Source organism: Phascolarctos cinereus, unplaced genomic scaffold (assembly GCF_003287225.1).
Source record: "Phascolarctos cinereus isolate Bilbo 61053 unplaced genomic scaffold, phaCin_HiC Scaffold_2;HRSCAF=192, whole genome shotgun sequence".
Classification (NCBI taxonomy): Eukaryota; Metazoa; Chordata; class Mammalia; order Diprotodontia; family Phascolarctidae; genus Phascolarctos; species Phascolarctos cinereus.
Genome location: NW_027555625.1, coordinates 42,620,559 through 42,632,917, shown reverse-complemented (window position 1 = coordinate 42,632,917; position 12,359 = coordinate 42,620,559). Strand labels below are relative to the sequence as shown.

Below are 12,359 nucleotides of genomic sequence, written 5' to 3'. Positions count from 1 at the left end.
TTTCCATTATAGCTATAGATTAGGACAGGCTTTTCAATGTTTGATTGGAATCTAGGTTGGACTAATACAATTTCAAAAGAAATAAGCCATGTTTTGGCATCTCTTGGTGGTGGCTAAGTTTACAGGTTATTTTGAGCATATACCGTAAAGAGGAGGACTAGATAAAGCTGATCCTTTTTTTTTTAAATTAGAACATACCATAAAAGGAGTTAAAAATAAAATGGTCCATGCCCCTAAAACCATAGCTTTTTTTTTATAATACTAGGTTCATTGTTAGAATCATAAAAATGATATAATTGAAAATTAAAGGAGACATGTATTTTCCAGGGTTTCTTTCTCTTGTGATTTGTAAGTTCTCCTGAAAATAAAAATGCTCCATATTATCTTATTATTATCCATCCCAAACAATCTGCCACTCAATGTGACCTAAGAGTTAGCAACCCCAGCTGGCTGCTTGTGTATTTTCATTTCAGCTGATAAATTGGGGTGTTCCAAACTTCTTTAGTCTTCTTTGCTCTTAGGATTTCAGGAACTTCTAAGGGCTTAAGAGATTCATAGACTTTCCAAAATCACTTTTTTCTCCCAACCAGCTGCCATGTTATTGAATAAATATTAATCAGTGAACTAATTCTCACTCTACTAATCTGAGAAAGCCAAAGAGCAAAAAAACTTGCTAGATGATTCTCTTGAAAATCTGCATTCTATATGATCCCAGAGTGAGGGGACTCTACCATTTTGTTTGCTTCCTCTTCTGAGACCAGCTTCGGTGCCAGGACTCTGCTGCCTTGGAATCCTTTGAGCATTCGGACCAACTTTGTTTGACCCACATGTCCTTGAAGCTTGCCACTTGCCATTTTGATTTATCTTCTTGGCTTATCTAGGGGAAGAATATAGATTACTTTGAAAACATGCAGTCAGCTCTTGACTACCAACAGGATGATTATTCATATTTCATCTTGTTAAAATATTGGAGAACAAATTCCAAAGTCAAATATAACTGATTTGGAGATTATCTAAAACTTTGCCCCTCTCCATTAGCGTGGATAAACAATTAGTTGACTGAGGGGGGATTGCAATGATTAAAAATTAGGAAGGATGTAGAGAAATGAGAGTTCTTGAGAGAACAGAGAAAATAAAGTAACTGAGATATTCTGGTTTTTGACTTTTGGTTGACAGCCACCTGAACAAAGGCAGACCACCTAGTTCCCATGTAACTACTCCAGCAAAACCCTGAAGTTCACCAGACTGTGTGATAGAGAAACCCAATGAGAAATTACAGAAAGTAACTTCTTCCACTCCAGAACTACATGAGGTCAGCCAGAAGCCTGAGGACAACAAGGACAGATTCTAGTGGCAAAGCCAGCAGCAGGACAGGGTAGCCTCCCAAAGTGACCAAAGACTGCCTAGAAACTCTGTGTCTAGAGGCAACAAGAGTCAAGGGCTTCCCCTAAAAAGCCACAGGAAGGTCAGGTAGACCTAGGGCAGGATCAGAACCTTGGAAATGTCAAGAATATTAACAGGTAGCAAACATCATGACACCACAGCACTCAGATTGGGATGCCCCAGGCCAAGGGGCTTCTGAGGTTTCCAATACTCTGTAATGAGGCACCAGAGAAGACCCTAAAGATCTGGTACTCTGAAGCTCAGAGGTTTGGGGAGGCTTAACCAACGGAGGTGGAGGTCAACGCAAGGGCCTGGGTGACCTAGAGGAAGACCAAGGAGGGCTGATAATCCAATCCAAAAGCTTGGCAGGGAAAGAAGGATGGCCCTACCACAAAACCCCAACTTAAGAACTAAAACAAGAAAAATGAATAAATAAAGAAAACACCAACTAGTATAAAAATAATTGTAGCTCTAGTAATCCCTCCAAAGAAGAAAAGAGTAACTCCATAACAAGTGCAAACAAAAAGATATTCATAGGAAAAAGGGGGAGGAATGGTCTTTTCACAAGGACTACCTGAATACCTAGAGGAAAAAAATTAATTAAGTGATTAAAAAAATGAAATAAAATCTCTGAAGAAATGAATGTGGAAGAGAATAAATAGCTTAGAACAGAAAGTGGTAAACTTCACCCAAGTAACAAACTCCCTAAAAACCAGAATAGACCAAACAAAAAAATCAGTGGCTCCATGAGACATAAAAAAATGTTAGAATAAAATCAAAAGATTAAAAAAAAGAAGAAAATGTAAAATATCTTCTGTCATAAGCAAGTGGTATAGAAAAAATATCAATGTAAGACAATTTAAGAATCACAGAACTCCCTAAAAGATATATATATGTATGTATGTGTATATGTATATATATATATATATATATATGTATGTATGTATACATATATATATATACACACACACATACACGTGTGGACATCATGTTTCAAGAAGTCATCAATGAAAACTGCTTAGATATATTATAAACAGTGGACAAAATGAAGACAGAAAGAATCACCAATTACCTCCCAAAAGAAATATTAACAAAAAAATTCCCAAGAATGTTATAGTCAAAATCCAGAGCTATAAAAAGAAAAAGTAATTCAAGTGTCCAAAGAGAAGTAGTTCTAATACCAAGGTACCACAGTCAGAATTACACAAGTCCTAGCAGCTTGCTCTAGTAAAAGGAGGGGTTCTTGAAACACAAGATCCCAAAAGGCAAAAGATACAGACTTAGCAATCTAAAAGCTTAGTATAATCTACATGAGGGAGTAGAGATGAGAAAGAATCTTCAGTGCACTCCTGATGACTTTCAAGTGGACTTTCAAGCATTTTTATTAAAACAAAAAACAGCTGGGAACTTTAAAATACAATCACAAGAATCAAGAAAAATCTAAAAAGTTAGATTTATTCAAGTAATTAGAAGGAGCTATACGATGGTGTACTAACATTCTAATGGGAGGGGGGAAAAATCTCTCTTCAGAACCTTAATGTCTTCAAAGCAAATTGAGGTCCCAATTAATAAATGGTCAAAGTAAATGAATAGGAAGTTTTCAGAGGAAGAAATCAACAGAATTAATAGCCAATGGGGGGGGGGAAGCCACTCTAAATCACTAATAATGAGAGAAATAAAAATGAAAACAACTCTGAGGTACCACCTCCCACCCATCAGATTGGTTGAGATGACAACAAGGGAAAATGACCAAAGCTGGAGAGAATATAGAGAAACAGACACACTAATGTACTTGCAGAGCCATGAACTAGTCCCACCATTTTGGAAAGCAACTTGGAACTAAGCTCAAATGGCAATTAAACTGTGCCAGCAATACAGCTACTAGGGACATACCCCCAGGATATCAAAGAAAGAGGAAAAGGACCTATATATACAAAAACATTGATAGCAGCCCTTTTTGTGGTGGCAAAGAATTGGAAACTGGAGGGATGTCCATCGATTGGAGAATGGCTGAACAAACTGTGGTACATGAAAATGATGTAATCCTATTCTGCTATAAGAAATAACAAAGGGGTTGGTTTCAGAAAAACCTGGGAAAACATATGAACTAATGTAAAGTGATATGATCAGACCTAGAAGAATAATATATACAGTAAAAGCAATGTTATAAAGATAACCAACTTTGAAGGAGTCAGTAACTCTGATCAACACAATGACCCACCATAATTCCAAACATGCTATCCACCTTGATAGTGAAGTGATGGGCTCGGAATACAGACTGAAGCATATTTTTTCTTCCTTTTCTTTTTTTTTTGGGGGGGGACATGGCTAATAAAGACATTTATTTTGCATGGCTATACATATTTGTACTGGGTTTTGTTTTTCTTGCCATCTCATTGGGTAAAGGAGAGAAAGAGAATTTGAATTGAAAAAAAGAAAATAAAAAGGTCTCTGGTGCTTTAAATGAATAATTAAATTAAATTTAAATTAAATGTATTGAGGAAGTAAATAAGAAAAACCGAGGTGTTAAGGGTGGATTGCTTCTTTTCTGGAAGGTTTAAGAAGAGACAGAGAAAGGAGAATAGAAGGAAGAATACAATTGTGCAGAAAGTAGTAATAAAGGGATGGAATTTACATTTCTCATAATTGGGTTATAGTAGAAGAGTATTCAATCATAGAGGAAGGGACAGGGAGAGCAGGCATTTGATGAATCTCACTGTTATTTGAAATGGACAAAGGATATTTGAAAACAAGTGAAGAGTTTTGTGTCAAAATACATCAAGTTCAACAAGAAATAAAGTGTATTGTGTGTTTGGGGGAGGGTGGGAGTTAAGAGGGAAGATAATACCAGGGAAGGAATAGCTAAAAGCAAAGCAAACTTCCTCAATAGGGAGAAAAGGAAGGGAAGGAGATGAAAAACAAACTTCTAGAATCTAAGGCTGTTCCTTAGATTACCTCTCGGTCAATCAAGGAATGGTTGAATAATCTGTGTTTAATGGAATATTGTTGTACCTGTAATAAGTAACAAGAGGTGATTTCAGAGAATCTTGGCTAATATGACTTGATGCTGAGTAAAGTGAGCAGAACAATTGCTACAAAGAAATGTAAAAAGAAAATCTGAAAGACTTGAGATCTCATCAATGCAATGACCAGCCACGTTTTCAGAGGACCAAAGATGAGCGATATGGTGGCTGTTGTTGGTCCTTTGTCCTCAAAGAGGACCATGACATCAGGAATGGGATGCCATGACTTGTAAGTGAATTGGATTTAAGTGAGGCAGGACTGTGCAAGGTCACCAGCCTCACTCTCTTCTGGGGCCATCTGGATCCAGCGGCAAGATATAGATCAGGATGACTAGAAATGGCCCCCATGCTGGTAAATGTTTAACAACTGGCTCTTCAGGGTAGGGAGAGGAATGTACATAACACACTTTTAAGTACATTATTAATATTTTCTCCATAATTTTCTTAAGTCTAGACAATCAACAGAATAAATTGAGCCCTGATTTGTATCATTTGCTGATTTTTGAGATTTGGCAACTGATTGAATATGTAAAGTGAGTGAGAATGAGGAGCTGAGGATGACGCCAAGATTGCAAATCTGGGTGACTGGAAGGATAGTGGTACTCTTTACTGTGATAGGGAAGAGGGGTAGGTTTGGGGGGAAAGATAATGAGGAATGTTTCATATATGTTGAGTTTAAGATGCCTAGGGGACAGCCAGTTTAAAATATCTAATAGGTAATTGGAAGTGTGTGACTCGGAAGAAGAAGCAGGGCTGGATACATAGAGCTGAGAGTTATCTACACAGAGATGATCACTGAACCCATGGAAGCTGATCATGTCAACAAATCAAAGGCTTTAAAGAGAGGAATGTCCAAGACAGAGCCTTAGGGGACACCTACAGTTAGCAAGCATCACATGGATGAAGATCTGGAAAAGGTGACTAAAGGGGAGTAGGCAGACAAGTCAGAGAACCAAGAGAGTGGGAGAGGGTGAGAGTGGGAGAACATGGGCAGGACCATCAGAACCCAGAGAGAAAAGAGTATCCAGGAAGAGTATCCAGGTGCTACAGGAAGGTCAAGGAGGAAGGGGATTGAGATTGGGTAGTTAAGAGATCACTGGTAACTTTGGAGAGAGCACTTCTGGCTGAGTGATGAAATCAGAAGCCAAATCACAGAGGGTTTAGAAGAGGATGAGAAATGGAGGCATTTTGAGCATAACACCTTTTTCAAAGAGCTAGGAGAGAATGAAGGGATAGATGTAAGAGGAGAGCCTAGCAGACATGGTAGGAACTAGTAAGGACTTTTCAAGGATGAGGGAGACTTGGGCACATTTGTACTTAGCAGGGAACCAAGAGGGAACTATCTATGGAGATAGGGAAAGATTGAAGATTAGATAGTAGGGATGATAGCAGGGGCAATATGCTAGAGAAGATGGAAGGGGATGAGATCAGGGCCATCTGTAGAGGGAATGGCTTTGTCGAGGATAACTCCCTAGTACCCCATTCAGCCCCACCTCCTGTCAGAGAGCTCAGTACCTTATGCTGCCTTCTCTGTGTCCAATGCCCACCCTACCTCCCTCCTATTTATCAACTAATTTCTCTCATTTCTCTATCCCTGCAGCTTCACATTCTCAGTCTCCAAGAGCTGGCACAGGACATGGGAAAAGATGGGGTAAAAGCTAAGGTCCCTGCCAAATGTTTGTACCTTTCTTCCACCAAACATTCTCCTTTTCTGGCACCTACAAGGGCCATTTTCTACTAAAATTCCATCAACATTCAACATTACAAGCAATTGCTGATCAGCAGCAAGCATTCCTAAGACTCAATCTAACCAGCAGCCCATGGCTGACCAATCTGTCAAGTTCATAGTGCTACAGTCACAGGTCAGAAATATGATTGTGGAAGCATTTCTTTCGGGTGCTTATCATCTTCTAGAGAGTGGGGGGATGCCAAATCTAGTATTACACTGTATGTGAATATTTCTTTGCTTTTTTTAATCCTTCCTTGAATGAATCTCTGAAAACTGATGACTTTCTACCAGACCCTTTCTAAATTATCCAAGCTTGAAGAAAAATGGAATTTTTCACATGCGGAAGAAATTGCTCGGGTGCTTTTTATACTCTGATAATGCTCTCCCTCCAAAAGAAGTGGATTAAAATTTGCAGTTTTATAAGGTAACTAAAATAAAACTTCCTGAAAATGTGTATATCTTTTTTAGCCAAAAATTACAGCAATTAATTGTTAATAATGCCAGTCACTTTACAAATATTAAGTAAAGAAAAGAAGGGGCAATTAAGCACCATAAGTTATATTTGGAGACAATTAAACAGGAAAGAATCACACAACTGACCAAAAGGCATCTAAGTAGGGTCCATGCCTCACCCTGTCATCTGTTTGAATTCTAATTTTCCCAGTGTGCCCAGGGCTGATGCTGCTGCTATTTCAGAAAGAAAGTATTCTGTTCCTGATGATCCCTATTTTCCTCTCCCAGGAGCCTGAGACACATGAAGAAGGCAAGAGCCACCCCAGAGGACCCAGAAGGATAAGATGTGCTGCAAGGGCATGGGTCTGGACTCTTCTGTGTCCTCTTGGGGAGCAGGAAGCAGAGAGGCAGGCAGCAGCTGTATTGGAGAGCCTCGCCTGCCATGGGGATGGCCAGGCCATGAGCCTCTGGCAGCAGTGGCCTCTGCTTTCATCTGTGGGGGTCAGGGATAGCACACAGAGATGAAACTAGATGGGTGGTCAGGAGGAAATGACAGCTTTTGAACCCTATTGGTTGATAAGCCTGGGCAGAGTAAACCATTCCTCATCTTACTCTCCTTGCTTTCACTTTCCTAGTCCAGAATCTAGAATCCCATCCAGAATCTAGAACCCTGTCCAGAAACCAATACTGCCACTTCTTCCCTTTCCCCCCAGCTCTCTCCCTTCAGTCTTTTCTACCACCTTCAAGGAGCCAAGAGTCTCTTGGGAACCTCTGAAAGACAAGGTAGAAGAACAAATGGGAGAAGGTTCCTGGGAAGAGATTGGAACAGCAGCTGCCCAAGTAGAAAATGCTTAATTTTCCTTACATTTTTGCTATGTTTAACAAACCAGGCATCCAATGAGTGTGCAGGGGGTCACTGATTGAGAAGAGAAAGTTCAGATAGAGGATGGGTGTGTGGCCATAGATTTTTCCGTAATTTCCTAATATGCTGAAGCCATATGTCATTATTCCCCCCCAAAGTCTAGATTCAAAACCAGCCAGGATGGAGTTTAACTCTCCACACCTTCCCCAGTGCCCAGGACCACATATTCTGTTGGGAATGGAGACTCATCTTCTGTCCCTCCTCCCCAAAAGAGACTCCAGTGAAATGACTTGGCTGGTTGCTTGAGTAGAGCATTCTTCTATGAACAAATCAAATAGGATGCTCCCTGGCTGAATAATTAATGAAGTAACATCCTGCCTTCCTAAAGGCTTGAGGAAGTCAGCACAAAAGTCAACGTGGAATGCTCCTACTATTGGATAGGAGCAAGTGACGGGGCACCCACAGGCGCATACGCAGCCCACCGCTCTGCCACTGTTGAACAAATCACAAAATTGTCAAAGCTTGGAGAGATGCCAGAGAGCATCTCTAGTCCAATCCCTTCATCTTAGACATGAGGAAGCTTAAGCCCAGGAAGGTTAGGTCATTCCTGCAACATCCTGGAACTAATTAGTAATAGGGCCAGGCTTCCTGACATGCAACTTTAGTTTCAAATGTTCAGATAATAATTTTTGGCCAAATTTTTTAAAAGAAAATTCCCCATTTTACAAAGGGAATAGGATTCATAATTTATAGAGTCACTTAAAAAAAAACCCAAACATTTTCCTGGATGGAGCCAGGCGATCTAAACCCTGACTGCTGTGTCTAGACTCTAGCCTAGAGTAACCCTTTTCCTATGTTGAAAGGGCTGAAATGGAAATCATTCATTACAATGTTGTTTCTTCAACTTAACCTCAAGTGGACTTAGCAGGCATGGAAATATTCAGTGGGAGTAGCCCTCTCAGGAATGTCTGAGAACTGATAGTCAATGGATGCCCATTCTCAGCCTTGGACCTACTCCATGTGCTACAGTAGTTGGAGTCTGGAAGAACTGGGCCAGTCATTCATTCAACCTCTTGTCACCTCAGTTTCCTCATTTGTAAATAACAGACCCTACTCCACAGGGTTGTGGTGAGAGTCAAATGAGAGAGCTAACAACAACAATGTGTAGTGTTTAAAACTTGTGTTAAAGTTCACAGAGTGTTCTGTGTATATTATCTCATTTTATCCTCAAAACATCCATTGAGGGTAGGTGCTGTTATTATCTCCATTCTACAGGTGAATGAACTGAGGCACCGACAGGTTACCTTGATTTGCTCAGGGTCAAGGAGCTGGGAAGTGCCTGAGCTCTGATGTGAACTTAGATCTTCTTTCCTCCTGGCCCAGAGCTCTCTAGCCACTGCTCAACCTGCCTGTCTCCATAGGTAAAGCACTTTGCAAGCCCTAGTGTATTAAAAATGCTAGCTAGAAAAACACAGGACACCAGATTGCTAGAAAGGATCTTCCACCCAGGGATAACTAATCTCTACCAAAAGGATGCTTTTTTTCCTATAGGCAAGTCATGCCATATTGTATAGTACTGACATTTTCAAAGTTTTGTCTCCTAAGTCTTCCCAATCAAAGTCGATCCAGAGAGTGAATCAAGCTGTCACTTGTAAATTAAATAGTTCCAAAAAATTCTTAGCAGTTGGTCTCCCTCCTTCTCTCCTCTCCCTTACCAATTACTGCTGTTGCTCAATTTTCAGTCATGTTCAACTCTTCATGGCCCCATTTGGGATTTTCTTGGCAAAAGTTGTTTGTCATTTCTTTCTCCAGCTCATTTTACAGATGAGAAAACCAAGGCAAACAGGGTTGTGTGACTTGCCCAAGATCATACGCCTAGTAAGTGTCTGAGACTGGATTTGAACTCAGCTCTTCCTAACTCCAAACCAGAAGCTCTATCCACTGTGCCACCCAGCTGCCTCTGACCAATTCCAAAATTCCGCATTCCTTAAAACATGTGTATTCTTGCATCTGTGCATATAGACAAGCTATGATTTCTCTACTCTGTACATTTCCCTTCAATTTACCAACTAAGTAGATTCATTAACAAGGAGAACAACCCCCACAAATAAACAAAATTTACAACCTGATTAAGGTAAAAAAGAATTTTTTTAAATGACACATTTGTTTTTTACTAAAATCTACACAATGGGGCTGTGTTGATCTCCTGGCTATTTTGGAATTTAGCCTGCGCCCATGTGATGGAGGGAGGGGGATCACTTTAACATCGTGCTTTAGAAGACCACACAAACCAGAGCTGGCCTTGGTTGTGAGAGTGAGGAGACATGATGTCCCATCCTCAGCCAGACCTCATCGTAACTCTTGGTCATAACTAACGGCTGCCTCCATTTCTGTACTCTTGTACCCTAAAAGCAGTGTGTTCTGAATGAGGAAGCTTCAGCTGCATAATCAGCTTTCTGCCCGGTTTCGCCAACTGCTGTGGACACTCGGGGGTCACGTGTCTGTGTTATTTCAGCGTGACTTCTTGCCCATTGTGGGTGGGATTTCCTGATGTGTATTATTAAGTTACATGAATGTATCCAGATGTGGTAGGGATGCGTACATGTCACATTAATCACTATAATGATAAAAATAATCATACCCTCATCTCCTTTCTCTGTGTCTCCCTTCACTTTTCCTTCATCTGGCATGACTAAATCATATACTTCCTGAATTCTCCTTTCTTCTCACTTGAGTTCCTCCTTCATTTACTGAAAAGCCAAACAAAAACTTGACACATTTGCTAGATGGGCTAAATCTCCAAGCAAGGAAAGATCTTTAACCCTACCAAGTAATTTGTAAGTACATGAGTCTGGAGGAACTTCAATGTCATCTGCAGTATTCTGTATTTACACAAGGATTTTGTTACTCCCCAAAAAGGGCCTAGCACAGTGCTAGGCAAATGTTTCACAAGTACCATAGCTCTTAATTAACTGATATCCACTCTTTCAAAATATTTTTGGGTTTGGGTTTGCGTTTTTTTTTTTGAGGAAATATAAGAATTTTTTCTTGATATTTCCTTCTGGAAGGCTGCCCCTGCCAGCAGACACTTTGCCTGTGGTGCAATCCTATTTGTGAATGTAAATGGAAAGCTTTTTATCCACCACATATACCTCTCAGATTCCTGTCCTGGCCACAGCAGCCCACCATGGACGGGAAAGATTTCTTTGTCACCAAAAGCCCAATTATCATCATATTTGGGGGCAATGGGGAAACCATGCAAGTACTCCTATGAATACCAGCCTGGAATTTTTCAAGGACTTGTAGAATAACAGTTTTGATTTTCTTGATCAAATTTTAAGATTTAGAGTTAAAAGGTACCTTAGAAATCATTTAGTCTTGCTCTTTTATCCAGCATCCTGTTACACAGAGATGAGGGAAACTGAGTCAGAGAGAGGCTAACATTACCTGGCCAAGGTCACAAACTTGGTAAGTGGCCAAGGTGAGATTCAGACCCTGAATGTTGTGAATTCAAATCCACTGCTCCTCCCACTTAGTTCTGCTGCCTTTTCCTTTTCTTCCTCCCCCTCCCACTTGCTATCTTCTTCTGGATCTGCAGTCATAACCCTCCTTGGCCCTTTATTTCTTCTCCCGTGTCTCCTCTTAGTAAGGACTTATCACACTGATCTCTGCATCCCCCTCCCGGAAGAACAAACAGTCATTGGCCTATCTCTGAAAGTCACAGGTTTTCCTGTCTCTAGGGTGATAAGACATGGAAAGAATTATTTTATTTGCCTCTGTCCTAAGAAATAAAAAGCCTTATCATGGGCTAAGCATAATGTCATCAAATCCAGGAAATCTACCACAGGCTAGGCATAGGTATGGAAAACACCAATGGCCATCCTTCCAAGGGCCAAATAAATAAAATTAAATAAAATAAAATAAAGAACCTCAAAAATGAAACAAAAGACTTGTGTGCACAGACATGCATACATTTAAATCTCTATGTGAGGGTGGGAGTCCACCCACCCCAACTAAACACAGAAGGCCCATACTTCTTGATTGCATCAAAGGTATAAACTAGATGCAAACAAACCCTTTGACCATTGAATGAAAAAGCTGAGGACCCCACAGAGGAAAGGCTTTGGGGTTGGCTGAAGAGGATCAGTCACAACTGTGGGGCTATGGAGAGCACGGCGGGCCAGTTCTAAAACTCTAGGTTCTGCAGAAAAGCAAGGAGGCTGAAGTTCAGGCCTTGAGGAAACACATCCACGAGCAAGTTACCAGAGGGCAAAGGAGCCAGAGGAAGGATTGCTTCCCACTCACCAGGTAGGTACTGGCCTTGTGAACTTTGCAATAGTCAGAAGACCTGACTTTCCCACCAGTGTCCACGGCAGCGTTCACCGGAGCCAGCAGCAATAGTGGCCGAGATCGGTGTCTGCATCAGGAGCTTACAGAGATACCAGGGACGAACCAGACACTCCAAAGAAAGGTAGCAACCCTCAGAGCTCTGCAGAGGGCTACTCCTAAGAGGAACTTCGTGTGACTCCACCAAGGCGGAAGACTTCCAGTAACTAGATGCAGTTTACCTGTAGCATACTACACATATTCTCTAAGTTTGACCCCCCCCTTCTCCCAGGAAATATGTACATCTAAGGAGACAGTATACCCCCACTTGGGGGGTGTGGGAGGTGTCTGGTGCCAGATGTTCCTACCTTAATACCTTTCTAAAAGTTAATGAAGTCTAGATGGATAATAGTCAATAGGGAATACAGAGAATGGGGGCTCATCAGTAAGTGTGAAAAACTTTAGTTAACCCCAGAGCCCTGAAAGGAGAAATAGTAGACTGCCCTCTGAGGAATCAACTCACCAATGGGATGGGAGTTGGGGGAGTGAAACCAGAGTGGGTACCACATATAGAATCATTTCC

General features: G+C 40.9%; 1 protein-coding gene across 1 annotated transcript in view; it reads right to left on the bottom strand.

Annotated features, from left to right (window-relative positions):
* Window positions 1–12,359, bottom strand: part of HYDIN (HYDIN axonemal central pair apparatus protein) — a 464,226-nt gene that overhangs the window by 417,686 nt on the left and 34,181 nt on the right. The window contains 1 exon segment of the mRNA XM_078149348.1: window positions 732–877. Coding sequence (XP_078005474.1) covers window positions 732–854 — 123 coding nt within the window. The 5' untranslated portion in view covers window positions 855–877.